We start from the raw sequence: 17,311 nt of genomic DNA, 5'->3' as shown, positions 1-17,311 counted from the left end.
AATCATCTGTTCACCTTTAGCATTTGACCTTTCAGGTAAACAACTCGAGAAATCCAGAACGTTAGAAATTTACGGCTGTGTGAAGACCCGTGTTTGTTAACAACTATAATGGCTCTCTTCTCATTAAGATTTCAAAGTTTTCCAATTATGAAATTAAGATTATGTTATCCATTATTCAGACCGCCATGCGTAAGTCCATCGTACAAACTTTCTTCTTGTCGTAAGCCTTCGTGATGAATCTTAATCATGTACGGTGACAGAGTGTTTGTGCCTTTTTTTGGTGACCCCCATCACAGGGTGTACAGTGTATTCTTCTTTATGGTTGCTGGAATTTGCTTGATTGATAAAAAAATGATATTATATTTATAACTCCTATAGTTCAACATTATATTCAATAGGATCTGTAATATATAAAATATATAGAGGTTCCTTATTGGATGGTATTGTTGTCCTCAATACATCTTCGGTAATGAATAAATACAATGACAACAAAATTTTTATATTTTCAAAACTTTAAAAAACAATTCTTCTCATTGATTTTGCAGGTAAACTCAAGTACCGCAAATACCACTAAACTTCAAAAAGGAATAAAAGGAACATACATTGCAAAGAAAATGCCAGCTTTCAAGAAATTAGAGGCCAACAAACGATATTCATGGTGTGCATGTGGATTAAGTCAAAAGCAGGTAAACAATCTTAGGCCAATGTAAAAAACAAATAGTTTCTCATCCAAAATTTCTGACCATCGTCTTTTTCAGATCAAGCTTTCTCTATGGACCAAGTAATTAGAGTGATGATACCAAATTTCATCTACACACAAAGTAGAGGGTTATAGTTACTGTAGTTTATAACATTTCCAAAAAAAAATTGTTGATGGGGTTTTTTGTACACCGTTTAAGTAACCTTTTCTTAACTTGTAAGATACTAAAAGGTTTTAGATGACATTACAGTAATTGCAATCATTCTCTTTCAGCCATTTTGTGATGGAAGCCATAAAGGAACTGAATTCAAGCCAATTAGAATGAAATTTGAGCAAAGCAAGTCAGTCCTCTTATGCCAGTGCAAACAGACAAGTAACCCACCCTACTGTGACATGACCCATGTATCTGTCATATTCTCCTCACTCAAAAATATTTTCAAAAAGTAGTTGCAATGTAGTACGGCCTGCTTTATTATCAACTTTTGTCTTAATTTCTAATATAGTTAATATAATTTACTTAAAAGTTTACTTTATTAGTATGATAATATATGAAATTTATGTTCTTGCAGTAGGTTGACTAAGCTCCATGAAAATTACTTTAATCAACATTTTTGAGAGAAAGTTTCACTGTTAATACCTGGAGGTTGAGGAATCTTCAGGACCCCTGGTACTTGGTGCTTTGTCCACCCCCCTTAAAACATCTTTGTACATTATAAGACAGTATACGGTACCATATGTTCTATTATGATGTTATCTAGGTAAAAGTAATTCTTGCTTTTATAGTGTCTGTCTACTGTACACTCTATTGGATTTAAAATGGTGAGGGTTTGAACCAACTGTTTATGGAAAATAAACACATTAGAAAAAAATTATATAATTGTCATTTTCTGATTATTTATTTGATTATAACTGAATTAAATAGAACAGTAAATGAATGTATGCAAGTTGTATACATTGAATTATTATAATTATGTATTTCTGAATATTCAAGGTTTGGTTAATATGCATATAGCACAGCTGATAAAAAACATTGCATAACATTGACAACACTGTCTACATAGCAAATAAATGAATACATTACCTCTGTATGTGGTCTCACATTTACATTCCTCCATTTTGATACCAAGACAATTTGTAATGACTTAATACTTGACGATACTGTTTATTTTCTAATATCGGCAGCATAATTTACATTCATTTATTGATTGGTATTGTTGCTATGTTATATAGCATAATACAGTCAAGAACACCAACAGACTACTATGTTTGTGAGCATTGGCAGAAAGTGCAATTAAACATTATTATTTATAAATACAGTATTTGCAAGAGCATATTGATTTTTTTTTTGTCAATTTATATTAAAATATCACTATAAAAAAATTAGTATGCTTTTCAGCATATACTAGGCAAAGACTTACTAGCAGTTGAACCCGAAGTACTGACAAGAAAATTATGAAAAATAAAGATTAACCAGAATTGCATCCTGTTGGTTGTTGAATGCATAAATGTCCTTGATTTTGATAGTGTGCTGTTAACGAATAGAGTACCTAAACACCCCTCATAAACAATTGCATATATTTTGGTGTTAACAATTTGTTTTTGTAAACCATCACCATCATTCTGTTTTTTGTATGTTTTGCCATTAGACATGGCTTATGAATACATATAGTTATCTAGTCAGACCTTTCCATATTTTGCGATTATATATACCACATCCTCGCGTCTGATGTGTGGGTTCTTGTCAAAAATAGTTTGTACAACTACTATATCAGACTTCTCAAGTACTACGAAGCTTCCTTAGTTAGGACTAGTTGCTACGGAAATTTTGCACAATCATCAATGTACGGAAATAGACAAAAATACTATGGAAATTGATCATAGGCCTAAATCCATAAATACTTGATATCCAGAACAATGACTTTTCCATCAGGATCTTTATTTACATTGTCCCCAGACAGTTCAGACTTGTCGGATTACTGATAAATTATTGTGAGAACTAAGAAAATGACCCGTAAATTTTCATCCCATTTGTTTGAAATTCCACATCGAATTACAGACAATCGGGCCCAAGGACAATCAGACTGAATTTGAAAGTGGGCCCGATTGATCGTCCTGAAAAGTGACCCATGTCTTCATCCTGTTTAGTTTCAGCAACCCATATCTTGCACTCAAGATTTTATTAGGTGCTATGCAAATTGTTCATTTGCTACAGAAATCTGAAGACAGTTACAGAAATGCATTTTACAAACTTGAAAAGTCTGCTTATTAATATGTTGCAATTGGATGTAAATAAACATACACAAATTTGCAGTTACTAAAATATAATGTTTTAAAGTGCAGTACAGTATATGAATGCTAAAATAAACAACACAAAAATTACTTTATCAGGCAAACCAAGTGCATTCATTTATTTGGTATTGTACCTTTTTTTCTTGGACAAAAATAATTATATAATTTTGCAAAGTACAAATACAATCTTGCCAAAAGCAAGCAATAGGCATGAACCTAACACAAATATTCTGTTGCTCTATTATCATAAAGAAGAGATACTGCATTGAATCAGGAAAATTCATAGCCACATTTTTTGGATTATGACAATAAATTACAGTAATTACATTTTATATCTATTAACCTTCAGCAGTAAGTCCTATTTCCCTTCACTCTCCACTATCCTTACTGTATAGAAAATGGCTTAATTATATTCCAAAACAGTACAGTATTTAGAAAATGTTTAAATTATTGAATCAGGAAAATTCATAGCCACATTTTTTGGATTATGACAATAAATTACAGTAATTACATTTTATATCTATTAACCTTCAACAGTAAGTCCTATTTCCCTTCACTCTCCACTATCCTTACTGTATAGAAAATGGCTTAATTATATTCCAAAACAGTACAGTATATAGAAAATGTTTAAATTAGTTTAATTGATATGATTTTCATTATGAACAAGCATAACAATATAAACTAAATGTTATCTTCCATTTGGTTTGAAAACCAAAGGGCTCTTCCATCTATTCAATATCTGGTGACCGCAGAAGACTTTGTAATATCCGATTTGCTGTGGATTCCTGCACAATATATAGCAGAAGGGTTTGTCTGCCATTTACTTGATTCATGGACGTAGATAAGATTTGTCTGCAATATGGTGCCCAACCTTCAGTTCATCAATTTACTACTCAATTAAAAAACTTCAAGAAAAGATTTTCTGTCTAAAATCGGTACTTCTTGAATAGTGGATGAACCTTTGTTTTGGATGATTTGCTATAGGGCATGTAAACTTGGTCATCACCACCAGACATGGAGCTCATCGCACCTGCCCGTCTGCTAACCTGTGCAATAAAAAAAAATTGAGATTTCTTTATATCATTTTTTTTAGTTTGAGGGCACTGTGACATGTGTGAGCAGCCAATGCCACAGCATCTTATCAGGTATATCAGGTATCCAGTTCCTCTCCTAATAAACTGCCCAGGACTGCCACGGCTAAAAACAACTCCACCACCTAAACTTTATAATGAGAATCTTGTATGCATGTTTGTCTTGTGAGGAAATATGCCACATAGAAAAGTGATTAAGTTCACTGTTTGGCATATTCTTGGCACTAAAAAGTTAATAATATTACACAATAAAGATTAAGACACAAGCACAGTTGAGCCCCTAACTTCATGGTAGTGAATCAAATTGAAAACAACTGACTGAAATTCAAAACCAAAAAATGCTGTTTTTCAAGATTGCAAAAAAGGTATGACCTTGAAATCTGACAATCTAATACAGTAAACATTAACAAGAATATTGGCTTACTTGTGATGAGCCTGGTCTCATTTCACCTGCAACCCTCTCCTCTTCAGCATCCTCGTCTGTGGCAGCCATCACCTGCTGTAACAGTGTCTGCTGCTCTGCTTTTGTTGAATATTTTAGGTTTTCCTTTGATTAAAAGATAAATACATCTAATTAAAACAGCTGTAGGCTAGTGGTTAAAATGCTTATGAATAACAAATAGCATTGGATGGATGGATGGATGGATGGATGGATGGACTTCAGTGTAAAGACTTTCTTCCAGCAGGTGTTTCTGGTGGTGATTTGGCAGTACACCCAGATACAATCCAAGAATCCATCTTTAAGAATTTATTTTTCATTTACCTTTCTCTGACTGTTAAAAGTGTTCAGAAATTAAGCTACATGCTACAGAATGTTTTTCCCGTAGGAATAACTTTCAAATTATTGGAAAGGAAGAAATACTTTGAGATAGATGAGCCGCAGATTGAAAGAGCTCATAGAGATGCGAGAGTAAAAAAACAAGAGAGGCCAAGACATATAACTGTCAAAATGTTGTTGTATCAAGATAAACTGCTTGTTATGAAAACCAGAGATAAACACTCAAAAGCTCCCTCCCTTTTGACAAATGATTTGACGAATCTTGGTATGATTAAAAGAAAAAATGTAAGGAGGTGGTTCAGGCTGCATATGAGGCGGGTACTCAATTTCATTTCTCCGCTGGCAAATGGAGAGGAAACTCATTTTTACAATGCGCCAATTGGTGGTACCATATAACCAACACATTTATACTAGCTCAACTCAACAGAAATGGATATGATTTTTGTTACTGCTTTTGTCCTTCAACAATTAGTAATTATTCTTACATGATATTGTCTTTAAATCATGGTCTTGTTCATCTTGTCATTGATTAAAGCTTTCTAGGACCCTGCATTGCATTTTGCTTGATATATTATATTTAATTATTAAATTTTTTTGTTTAATAAATATTTGTTTTACTATGTTCCTATGTTTTGTTTTGTACTTATTTTTGTATTTATCAGTAGCGTTAATGCACTATCACTAATTTTAATGAGTACTGCTTACATTATAAAAAAAAATGGTTGTACATATATTCATCAATTTATCCTTAAAAATATGTTTAATTATTCATAGACGAATGAATTACATTTGGATGAAAGCGATTCTGTGAACTACAGTTTTAAAACCAGCACAAACATAACTCCTGATGAATTTAATAGCTTCTAAAAAATCAATACTTCCAGATTCTTTTTCTATTTTCCATACTAATATTCATTCAATGAACATGAATTTTGAGGAATTTACTACAGTTTATGATTTACTAGGTGATCTTAAAATTACTGCACTGTCTGAAATCTGGTGTATTAAAAACCTGGAATTTTATTCGAAGGATTCATACTCATTTGAATATAGGCGTCGAGAACTTGGCAGGAGTGGTGGTGTTGCTGTTTATATTCACTCATTTCTGAATTATAATGTCTTAGATTACCATGTTAATCATTGTGAAATGCTATGCCTAGATGTGTCAGACAGACAAAACAATATTATAGTTGGTATTATTATTATTTATAGGCGATGCAATACTAATGTTTCTGAATTTTGTGATAGCTTACTAAATATTTTATTTTAACTTAAAGTAGATTAAAAACGATGTGTTCTTATTGGAGATTTTAATTTTGACCTTTTGAAACTGTTAGACAATGATTGTCAATCTTTAAATTCAAGTCATAATTGCCTTAATATACATCAAATTCTTTCCATTCCATCCAGAATTGCTTTCTATGTTGCTATCATTTGGAACAATCTACCTTTTGAGTTAAAAAAACAAAAATCAAGGTTTGCTTTTTCATCACAACTTAAAATACTACTTTTATCAGAGTATACATAATAACATAATTCAGGTCTACTATTAATGTTATACAACCGTTTTTGATTTTTTTATTAAAAATCTCAAAGTTTTAGTATTACCTTATTATTATTATTATTATTATTATTATAAAAAATATTTATGTAGTTTAAGAGGGATGGGGGTGAGGTGCCAAGCTTGATTAGACCTTTTGTATTCATTTGTTTGATACAATAAAGAAATAATGAATTACTGTACATTACTAATGTAGTCAATGTATTACTAGCATTTTAAAATTTACCTCATCAATTCCTGCTAACTTAGTGATCACCTTGAAGCTGTACCCTTGATTAACCAAGAAACTTTGACGCTTCATTGAGTAGTACATTTCCTGGGTATCCTGGGAGACCAGTGTGTAAAAGAATGCATTGTATTCTTCAGCTACAGCTCCTGTCACATGAAAAGGGAGATACAGGTTTATCAAAAGCACATCAAAATTGCGATTTGCAAATGGAAAATCAACACAATCTCTTTGTTCCGTAATTTTCTTTTTAATAGTGGCTCTTACATTACAATCACCAAGGAACGCACACAACTGTCAGAGAGAATTGTAAGCATTTTGGTTTATTAAAATGTAAAAGGATGCATTATTTATATGCGAGCCAACCATGAGAGAATCTATTCTATATTTCATTATGAACTTTTGATATATTTACCTTTTTTTGCGCGGAGAATTCTTCCCAAACGTTGAGCCTCTTGTCGACGTGAGCCTCCATGTGAGGATATTTGAATTAGGACATTAGCTTCCGGAAGATCAAAAGAATTATCACCAACCTATAGAAATAGAATTAATATAGCAACAAATGTATTCCATAAGAATAGATATTTTAAAAATATCTTAAAGACAAAAAGTACATAGTAAGGTACATACCTTAGAAATGAATATTGTATTTACAGCTGGGTTGTGTACAAAGTTTTGTAGAATGTGTAGACGTTCTGACTGAGTGGTTGGTCCATAGATGAAAGGCCTAGTGAAAAATTATACCAAACAAGAATTGACCTAAAATTGTAACCACTCTAACTACCAAATATCTTTCTGATAACTCAAATTCACAGAAAAAAATTAGAGCATTGAGAAGCATATACCTGATGCAAATTAGATGATATTAATTATTTTATTTATGTTACATTACACAATAAAACAGGAAGGATCAACTTACTTTTCCATGGCTTTAGCATAGTGGATGAGAGCAAAGACATTATCTGAAAACACAATCACTTTGTCGTTGCGTTGCTCGTGGAATTTAACCAAAAACTGACAGGCTCGGAACTTATTTGGATTCATTACATACACCAACTGTGGAAAGATAGAAGGGAAAAAAGAAACAGACCACATTAAAATATTAATATTTAATAAGAATACTTACCAGATGATCAGTGCATGGATTACTGTAAAACCAGAAACTTTCGGCACAAATTTTTCACGAATCAATAATTTCGGCCGTTTTGACGGCATTTAACTTCTGTGAATCGCAAAAGGCCTAAATTCTATTCATGAAAGAAATACCATACAATAGCTGAAAATATCGTATCATGAGTTGTAGGCCTAGGCTAGATAGGCATACAGCCACTGCCTAGGATACAGTAGCAGGCCTAGGTAGGTGCCATAAGCCTGCCTACCTCAGCTGATCTAGGACTTACTGTTAATTATGACAAAGAAACGAAAGACACAGAGTATTCACTCGTATGATATTCATAAATTTTGTATAGTATTCAATCAAAACGTGTTTTATTAACAAATTATTTTCCTGTAATATTGATTCAAACATCGTGGTTATGTCATGCTATGAAAATTAGACTTTTCTTAGTATACACCTTGCAGTACACCATTAGTCAACTTATCAAAACTCACCAATCGTTTTCTATTTCTGATGCTCAGGTATTCACGATAGAACTCTGGGGTCATAGGGCACCAGACCTCTGCACACTGTACTTTAGCAATGTGTCCATTATTTTGTAACTCCATCCAATTTGCTTCATACAGTTTTGGACCGATGAGGAAGTTGAGATCTGCGATCTTGTCATCCTCCCTAACGAGTGTTGCAGTGAGGCCTAGTTTGCAATGTGCTTGTACTTCAGTCAATACTCTCCTGAACTGCTTGGCTGGAATTGTATGCACCTCTGAAAACAATTGTACACAAAAGCATGATGAAAAATAGGCTCCTGATAGAAATTTGAGTATACTGAAGCAAGTCTAAATTACTCTATACATAGTCCATTATCCTACAAGGTGCTATCAATTATTGGTCATCTGTTAAAACATAGGACCACTTACCAACTCCCTGATAAAACTACATTCACACTATACTTGGCATGACTGTCATGTGAAATGAACTGAAATGAACCTTAACACATTCCACTTTACACAGCATAGCATACAGTATATCTGCACAAGCACAGTATACTAAAAATTAATTATTTTGTAATACCATACACTTAAACAAATGTGAGATTACTTGCTATTACCATTCCATTTTTACAAATTGTTTTTAAACCCAAAAGTAAAAAATACTTTCACTTACAGGTTCTACAGATATGCACATTTAATTCTTTTTTATATATAAACATTTCAATACTTTCTATAATACAAGTAACCAATTAGAAATATATAATATACACAAAAATATATGATTATTAAAAAGTGTTACAAATATATGAATTAAGTACACACTAGCATAGCATAACTTAAACCTAGCTTACCGTCCAAAACCATCAGTCCCCACTCCTGGCTCTTGAGCCATTTAATCACCTGCTCAGCTTCCCAGGATCGTTTACTGCTGTGAGAGATCATGGAATATGTACTAATGCATATTGTACAACCTGAAAAAGTAGATACAATTACAGTGAAGAGCGAGTCATTAGTTACATTAATACAAGAGACATGAAAAGTTTGACAGACATTGCCCTCTAATTCAAGACCACATTTGAGACCTGGAAATTATGAGTGCAATATACATACCTACTGGTTTATCTTTAGCATCTGAGGTGAACCTGCATATCATGGTATCATCAACTGTAGACCACATCTTGAACTGTGACCTCCACTGTTCAACTGCGACTCCACTGGTGCACAGGACGATACAACGTTTACGTACTGTACAGGCCGCTGTCACGCCAACAAGGGTCTTACCGGCACCTACCAACAAACAATATAGATATTTAGGTATTACTATTCTCAAATAAATTGGGCTGAAATTTGAGATATTCTATAAACCTATAAACTACAAGAATAAATGGAGTGGAGTTGTTTTCAAAAATTGAAAAGTCCACTGATTAATCTCAGATGAGAATGTATAATACATACTACAAGTATTGCAATGCACGCCATCATGTTGGGATTCAGCATATTTCAACATTAATTATGTCATCATCAGTTTTGTTGAATTGTATTCTGACACAAGGAAAAAACCTGTCGGTTTATCTACAATTCACTTACCACATGGCAATACAATGATTCCAGATCTTGCACGTCCATTACCAAACATCTTGCGCAGACTCTTTTCCTGGTAGGGCCTTAGTATTGTTGTAGGTTTTAAGTCAATGCTGAAAGACGTGACATAATAATGCCGTGTGAATGAGAGCACCCAAGGATTCTGTACTCTACCGCACTAACATTAACTAGCATTAAATCACCTAAACTTCTTTCATAAACCAAGCTTGTATTTAATTTTTTTTGTTTCCTGCAATTCATGTATGTAATGTTTGTACCATCTCGAAAAGAAGCCTATGCTATCTTGTAAAGAAGCCCATGGGACTCTTTTCGAGATGGGCTTCTTTTCGAGGCTAATTTTGCAAACTAAAGAGGGGGGGCTTCAATTTGAGGTTTTATGTTATGTACACTTAATAGGGGCACATTATAAACAGGATTTGGACATGAGAAACACTGGCTGATACCTCTACTCATATCATTGATTGTACTAATAGCTGATCAGCCTATTGAACAAGGTTGAGTTCAACTTACTTGAGGTCAGGATTGTTTGTGTCGTTCCTGAAGTCATACTCAGCTAAGAGTGGGAAGTCCAACTCAATACATCTGTGAAGTAAATTGGAATAAACAATCCAAATACATAAATATGCTCCAGATCATCAACACAATCAACATTTTTATGTTTGTAGGATTTGATTCCAGAAGTAAATTTCTTTTGCAAGATGAACAGACAAAAATGTAACTGTTAAATTTGGAGGCAAGCATTATAACAACCAGGTGTTACACTTTGTGGCTGGAAATTATACATTTATTTTTATTTATTTATTTGTTTATTTATATTATCACACCTATGTTTGCAGATACAAAGCACTTTTCTTCCAGGTCATTGAGTCCACATCATACATATGTTAGTGGAACCTGTTTTGTAGGTGAGTGACTCATTATAGGGAAGTCATTTTTTTCTTATTGTGATTTCTACCAAGTCACATATCACATTTCCTTATTGCAAAATCAAATAATTTGATAAACAAGTAATAAATGTAATACCTTTTTTGTAGTTTTTCAATCTCTTGTTGCTTTACTTCAAAGGACACGGTTTGTAAATCTTCACCTTCTTCATCTTCTTTATCAATTTTATCATAGAAATCATAAATATCACTCGGAATGGCATCTTTGTCATTTCCATTCTGTTCAACTGTTTCAGATTCGGCAGTGCTGGTAGCAGGCTTGTTGAGCTTTTAAGAGAAAGTGAGTGTAGAATGGAAATGGTAAAGAATGGAGGGATTGGTAAAGCAAAAGACAATACAATAATAAACCTTTATTCATCTAACATTGTAAAATAAAGAAACAGAGTGAATTACTTAAAATAAAACCATATGTAAACAAATATTAATGAACAAAAAAAAAAGCTTCAGGTGTTTTTTTTTTAGGAGTTAAGTAGCCACAGGGATAAACAAATATATTTTAGTATAATTTCTATTTTTCAGGTATAAACACTTATGAAGCAGGAACATGAGCTATTTAGGACATAGAAACAGCATATTGAGTTCAATGAAGGTTTCAATAATGTTCAATTTATATGAAGATAACATTATTTGTTATTAATAAATCGGTCCTTTTATATAATTATATTTGTCGTCATCAAAACAAGACTGATAGTACTAAAAAAAAAACAAAAGGCCAATTGGTCAGCATATGGCAAATAATAAATAATGATGATCATGACGATATGTAATAAAGTACAGCTGGCTAAAACAGTCAACACACCTTCAATGCTGACTTAATGGTGGTTTGTGATTTGATCAGGTCATCCGTATCTGCTAGTGTTTCATCTTCACGCAAACGACAAGCCTGAATCTCATGATCTTTAAGCAATTTTTGTAAAACCTCCTGAAAATAAACGAAAGAGTAAACAGTAAATAGAAAATTTAACCCTAAAAAACAGAAAACTATTAGTAAAACAAAGTAGTAAATCCAGTCCACAATCATAGAATAATATTCTTAATTAAATCAATTACATCTGACTTTTATAATGATCTTAACATTTTTTGGCATCCTAGTATTGTCATAAAGGAATAAACAAATACTTACTGGAAATGCACTCTCAACAAAGTAACGATTGTGTTTAAGAACAAGTTTAAGCTTTCCATAGCTCACAGTGCATAGCTAAAAAAAAAAAAGAGATGAAAATTTCAAAATTGTAAATTCTGTCTACCCACTTTTAAACATAAAACATAATTAAAAATTAACATCATTGTCAATTTTTTTTTTCATATTATCTTTGGAACATGTACTTATCCAAAATATGATTATTATTGAAAAATGTGTGATTTCGATAGATTGCAATTTGTAATAAGGAACAGGTTTTACCTTAATGAACTCAATGATTCCCTCTGGAATAGATGTCTTACTAAGGCGCCTCAGATACTCTATGATGTCACTGGTTTGTAGGCCAACGGAGACAGCTGCATACAGTGAATATGGAGTGAGCCTGAAATTAATTTTTTTTAAATAAAACCCTTGATTAAATTAAAAACTTTGATCACTCTTGGTACTGAAGCATGATCTACGGCACAAAGATAAAATGATGCTTTTAGCACCTTCAATTCATAATTCATACTATCAGACTATCCATGTATGTAAACTTTGAAACAAATAGATACATGGATTTCTTGAAGCAAAACAAAGGGTGTAAAATAGGTAATGGTAGGATTTTTGTTGTGCCTGATTTCTTTCTTTCTTCCAATTCTTCTTTGGCCTGGTCCATGACTACTATAGCAAACATAGAGAGATGCTCAGTAGATTCATATTCACATCATTCTACAACAATAAGGGTTGAAATAAACTAGAGCATCAGGGTCTAACCCACTACTCCTCCAAAACACACAATGGGTTCTTTGAAGTGTAAACAAGGCAAATGTGTACACTGGACAGGTTCACTTACTTGTATTCGTGTATATGCTCTGGACGACATACAGGCTCAGAAATTGCAATAAGGAAGTCGTGAGCATGCTTGTATACAGGTGAGAAGGACTCCAGAAAGATGTGGCCATCCGGTGCCTATGAGCAAACACACAATATCATTAAACGAGTCACATTGACATATTGCATCTTGTGTCAACACATTAACCAAAACAGACTACATCTGAATGTTGAAATAATGAGTTTTTCCACTTCAAAATCTATGTTATTGTTACTTGTAAAGTTATTCATTCAGTTAGTAGATTTACTTAGTAAAAATTTTATTTTGTGATGAACAAATGTATTAAGATATCGTCAATACAAACATATTACTATAAATCAATATCAATTGATACATATCATTAATATTATCAATGCATATCATAATCATGTTTGACAAGGCGTTAGGTAAAATTCATATCTTTAGTGTTAACATACTAGTTTTACTACATGTTCCAAAGCAGTGGTTCCCAAACCTTTTGGGTTCACAGACCCTCTGGACATGTCAAAAGTCTTCACAGACCGCCATATCTAAATATTACTCATACATGTCCATATCCCAACAATAATTATAGATTATTATATAGATAGAAGATGATTCACCACAAAAGTACAACAATAACAGTGGCGAATCCTTGAATTCAAAATAGAAACCACCTCAGCGCCATCATGGTTAGGGCTGAGGTACAACTTTTTTTTTTTACGCCATTTCTAGATGGCCAGAAATGGCACTGTCAGACTCCAAATTTGAAGGTGATTTAATCTCATATTTAATTTTCAATTTGTAAAATTTAGTGCATCTCATGGTTAACAGAAGATGATTTGCCAAATTATGACATCTTTGATTTTGGAATTTGACATAGACAGGAGGGGAGGGGGTGCAGACAGTAAATTTTACAAATAGGGGATTTACGCTACCTCAGCCCCACCGAAATTTTATGTTTATGGCACTTGTAGATGGTCGGAAATGACACTGTCAGACTCAAAGTTAGAATGTAATATTCTGTTATGCTCCATTTACTTTTAATTTTGTCAAATTTAGGGTTTCCTCCTGATTTTTAAAATTTATTCAATATCCAGGTAAAAGAAATACTAGAGGAAACATGGAAACAAGATGTACATTTCCTGAGGATTGTAACTATCAAGTGGCTCTCCTATAATAAACATCTTCACATAAAGAGTACATAAAACACTAATTTAAATATTCTATCAGATCTCCAATAAAATATAATGCCAGTTAAAAAAATTTACAGTGAATGAAGTTTATGCCTGTTTTTTGTCAATGCATGATCACACTGTTGTAAGACAAGAAAAAAATAATGGAATCATGAAAAAGTTGTTTTAATCCGTGCGGACCTACACATTTTTACGCAGACCACCAATTTTTTTGCAGACCCCCTGCGGACCCCTGTGATTTGGCAGACCCCCAATATTTTTCGCCGACCCCAGGTTGGGAACCACTGTTCTAAAGGTTCAATCCCCACATAGATAGAAAGGGTATTAAATTGATTATTGACATGAAAAGTTCACTCACCACCCACAGCGGTCTAGATCCATGATCATCTTTAAGCTTCAGCACTGACCTGTAGTCTTTAGCTCCATACTCATCCTGCTTAGTTGCCTCATCCACCTTTTTAAAAGCCCCCTCTGGAATTAATCCTGAATCATTCCCTTATAATAAAAAAAAAAATAAAAAAAATTGTAGTTTATTAATTTTCTGTTTCTTTTTCTTTTTAATAGGTTTAGCTATAGCTTCCAATAAGACACATCAAAACAATTCAATTTTCACTGATATAAAGATTTTTATTTAAAATAATCCTTAAACTTAATTACCAGCAAAATAATAGTTTAATACTAAGAAAATTGTAATTGATAATATATTTTTACTGTCATTATTTTAATTGAAATATGATAATGAATACCATCCTGAGTGTCATCATCTTCATAATCTGGTTCAGCTACCTTTGGCTTCTTAGATTTCCTGCCATCTGCAAAATTTAAATTCATTTTAATAAGTAAAAAATTGTTTTAAAAATAATAATTACCATGTCATATCTGAATTTCACCACTGTTTTTGAAAATGCAAAAAGATAATCAGTACAATTCAATATGTATTCCACCGCTATCTTGACAGTGGCTTTTGTTACACCAGTCTTAAACCAATACATAACTAATTGGATGTTATTGTATGTATGGATTGGGACAATAATATCCAATCAGAATTGTTTTAAAAATGTTACACCAGTCTAGTTTTAAAAGAATGTTACACCAGTCTTAAACCAATACATAACTAATTGGATGTTATTGTATGTATGGATTGGGACAATAATATCCAATCAGAATTAACCTAGAAATTGGTTTTAGAATGGTGTAACAATCACCACTGTCTTACTATATTATAAAAAGGGTCCATATAAATGTAGGTACAACATTGCTAGGTTAGGAGACACTTTGACTTACCCTCGTTTTTCCTGTCTCTTTTATTTTTCCCCATATAAAATCAAAACACAGAACGCTCTAGGGCCTAGCACTAATAAGTAGAAGCGCTTTTTATTCAGGTGGAGGCCAACCGAGCTCTCATTAGCTGGGATAACTACAGAGGCGCAGGTTGAGACTGTGGCTCTGACTTCACCGGTTACCTTCTTCAGTAGTTATCAAATGCATGTAGGCTAGGCCAATATCAGTAACTGATGATAAGAAGATAATATTTAATTACGCATGTAATAGTGTTTGAGAAACGTTTAACCTATCTGAATCAATTCAACAATTTAGGGTATTTGTGTGAGCACTGTACAACACAAGCAGAGCCGAGTAAATGCCGACATCGGGAATTTTTGGGAAAATTAAAAAGTAGATATTGCTCTTTTCTAGTGTATCTGCCTCCCTCTATTGTTGATTGACAACGCCGATTGATTTTTTTACAGTAGGCCCAGGCTAGGCCTCTAGGCCTAGGGCCTAGGGCCTAGGCCTAGTAGGTAATAATTAATTATTACTTGTTAAATGTATACAACATTACATATTCAACAAACCTCCTAATATTTTGTAAATAATCTTCAAAGAAATAGATTACATAAGTATACACAATACACCGACGCAAATTTTACAAAGAATTAAAATGGTTTCAAATCACTTTTCATCATAAAGAGTGGATTTGTTTTGAAAGCGAAAAGAAAAGAAATTTGCCATGTGGTAATCCTCTCTGGGTTGACAGCGTATCAGAAGTAAGTAACTTGTTAGATATCTATTTCGTTTTATAACATGATAGTTCGGATCTTTTGAAAACAATAAGGTAAGACTAACAAACACGTCTATTTTGGTAACCGTAATGCTAGCATAGGCCTGTATGTATGCAAAGGCGGTGTTACCACAAACAAGGAACAACTGCCTGCTGCACAACCTTGCCAGGCTGGGGTGGAGTCCGTATTGAATTATTAGGCCTCTCTCCAGCTAGGCTACGGGCATACACTAACTGGGCCTAGCTTTTTAGAACTGATGAAGGTAGGTTCTGAATGCAAATACTGAATGGCGAATGTTTGTACACTTATTCAGTACCTCTGTCAATATCAACAGTGATTTTATTTCATTAAATAATATAATTCTTAAACTTTTTTGCAGATTTCTCAGCATGAAAATAAAGAAAAAACAGCAACCTCATAATTTAAAGCGTTATAAAAAGTCTGTCATCAAGTTGCTAGAAAAGAATGACAAGGACGACCAAACAGAGTCAAACCTACGTGACCCTAGGCTCAGGAAAAAGGTTGGCAAGTCTCGGAAAGACAAGAGAAGAGAGGCAAAGAAATTGAAGAAGGCTAAAATCCATGCATTCCACTCAAAACACAAGGTACAGTATGTATTTTCAAATTCTCTGAATTATTTCAATTGGATAAACATAATATAATATGTATGTTTTGTTTTTTGAGAAATTTAATATGGTATGGGCATTTTCAGGTACATGTTTGAAAGGTCTTGAGAGCCCATCAATAACAAATATTGATAAGTTTAAAACATTTGAGTCAAAAAAGTCAAGAACATTAATTTCTTTACAGATACAATCAACTGAGAATAAGTCTGAAGAATTGCAAAGTATAAAGAAGAAGGGGAAGAAAAAAAAGGAATCAGGCTCAAAAGATTTAAACATTAAAAAGAAGGTGAGTTGAGTTGTCTATATATAGTGAATATGAGAATACATTTTTCAACCATTCTATTAACTTTTTTTTTTAAATGTGACCAAGAATATTCTTTATTCTTTATTCTCAACCAACAGTGTAAAACACCGATAATAGCTTGAAATAAAATTTTCAGTAAACAGAGCATAAATATATACAATACAAATTAAAAAACGAGTTCATTAATAATGCTTTTAAATTGCGAGTAATTACAGTTAAAAATATCCAAAACATTATTCTTTAAAAGACAAGCGTTATAAGCTGACGAAATTCTACGGAAAATACCATTTTTACAAACATTTACACGAGAATATTTAACATGAAGAAAAGGTTTATAACGAAGATTACGAACA

General features: G+C 32.9%; 3 protein-coding genes across 8 annotated transcripts in view; 2 read left to right on the top strand and 1 right to left on the bottom strand.

Annotated features, from left to right (window-relative positions):
- The first annotated feature begins 34 nt into the window (after window positions 1-34).
- On the top strand, window positions 35-1,572 carry LOC117124673 (CDGSH iron-sulfur domain-containing protein 3, mitochondrial-like). The gene is made up of 3 exons (XM_033271004.1): window positions 35-189; window positions 546-686; window positions 974-1,572. The coding sequence occupies exons 1-3, from the start codon at window positions 109-111 to the stop codon at window positions 1,145-1,147; spliced, it is 396 nt and encodes a 131-aa protein (XP_033126895.1). The 5' UTR covers window positions 35-108; the 3' UTR covers window positions 1,148-1,572.
- LOC117124670 (general transcription and DNA repair factor IIH helicase subunit XPB-like) lies at window positions 1,573-15,390 on the bottom strand. 3 transcript variants are annotated; one of them, XR_004448000.1, is made up of 20 exons: window positions 15,253-15,390; window positions 14,715-14,780; window positions 14,327-14,463; window positions 12,776-12,891; window positions 12,202-12,322; window positions 11,923-11,997; window positions 11,599-11,721; window positions 10,879-11,066; window positions 10,366-10,437; window positions 9,841-9,947; window positions 9,364-9,540; window positions 9,105-9,224; window positions 8,257-8,525; window positions 7,565-7,701; window positions 7,276-7,372; window positions 7,061-7,178; window positions 6,646-6,794; window positions 4,505-4,627; window positions 3,853-4,035; window positions 1,573-2,112 (listed from the first exon to the last, which is right to left on the bottom strand). XR_004448000.1 is itself a non-coding variant. In XM_033271001.1 (19 exons), the coding sequence occupies exons 1-19, from the start codon at window positions 15,284-15,286 to the stop codon at window positions 3,916-3,918; spliced, it is 2,349 nt and encodes a 782-aa protein (XP_033126892.1). In that variant the 5' UTR covers window positions 15,287-15,390; the 3' UTR covers window positions 3,077-3,915. The 3 variants fall into 3 exon arrangements, 2 of the variants coding, with proteins under 2 accessions (XP_033126892.1, XP_033126893.1); XM_033271001.1 differs by lacking the exon at window positions 1,573-2,112 and having other exon boundaries at window positions 3,077-4,035; XM_033271002.1 differs by lacking the exons at window positions 1,573-2,112; window positions 3,853-4,035; window positions 4,505-4,627 and having other exon boundaries at window positions 6,676-6,796; window positions 7,062-7,178.
- A 130-nt stretch (window positions 15,391-15,520) lies between these two features.
- LOC117124669 (nucleolar MIF4G domain-containing protein 1-like) overlaps window positions 15,521-17,311 on the top strand; it is a 9,932-nt gene continuing 8,141 nt past the window's right edge. The window contains exons 1-3 of one of the 4 annotated variants that reach the window (XM_033270996.1): window positions 15,521-15,642; window positions 16,408-16,633; window positions 16,839-16,940. In XM_033270996.1, coding sequence (XP_033126887.1) covers window positions 15,608-15,642; window positions 16,408-16,633; window positions 16,839-16,940 — 363 coding nt within the window. In that variant the 5' untranslated portion in view covers window positions 15,521-15,607. Of the gene's footprint in view, window positions 15,643-15,859; window positions 16,082-16,188; window positions 16,291-16,407; window positions 16,634-16,838; window positions 16,941-17,311 lie in introns of those variants that run through there. The other 3 variants (XM_033270998.1, XM_033270997.1, XM_033270999.1) reach the window with 3 other exon arrangements.

Source organism: Anneissia japonica, unplaced genomic scaffold (assembly GCF_011630105.1).
Source record: "Anneissia japonica isolate Jap-2015-1 unplaced genomic scaffold, ASM1163010v1 scaffold284709_len978187_cov192, whole genome shotgun sequence".
NCBI classification, from domain to species: Eukaryota; Metazoa; Echinodermata; class Crinoidea; order Comatulida; family Comatulidae; genus Anneissia; species Anneissia japonica.
The sequence above is the reverse complement of the archived record's forward strand: the minus strand, read 5'-3'. Positions and strand labels throughout refer to the sequence as shown.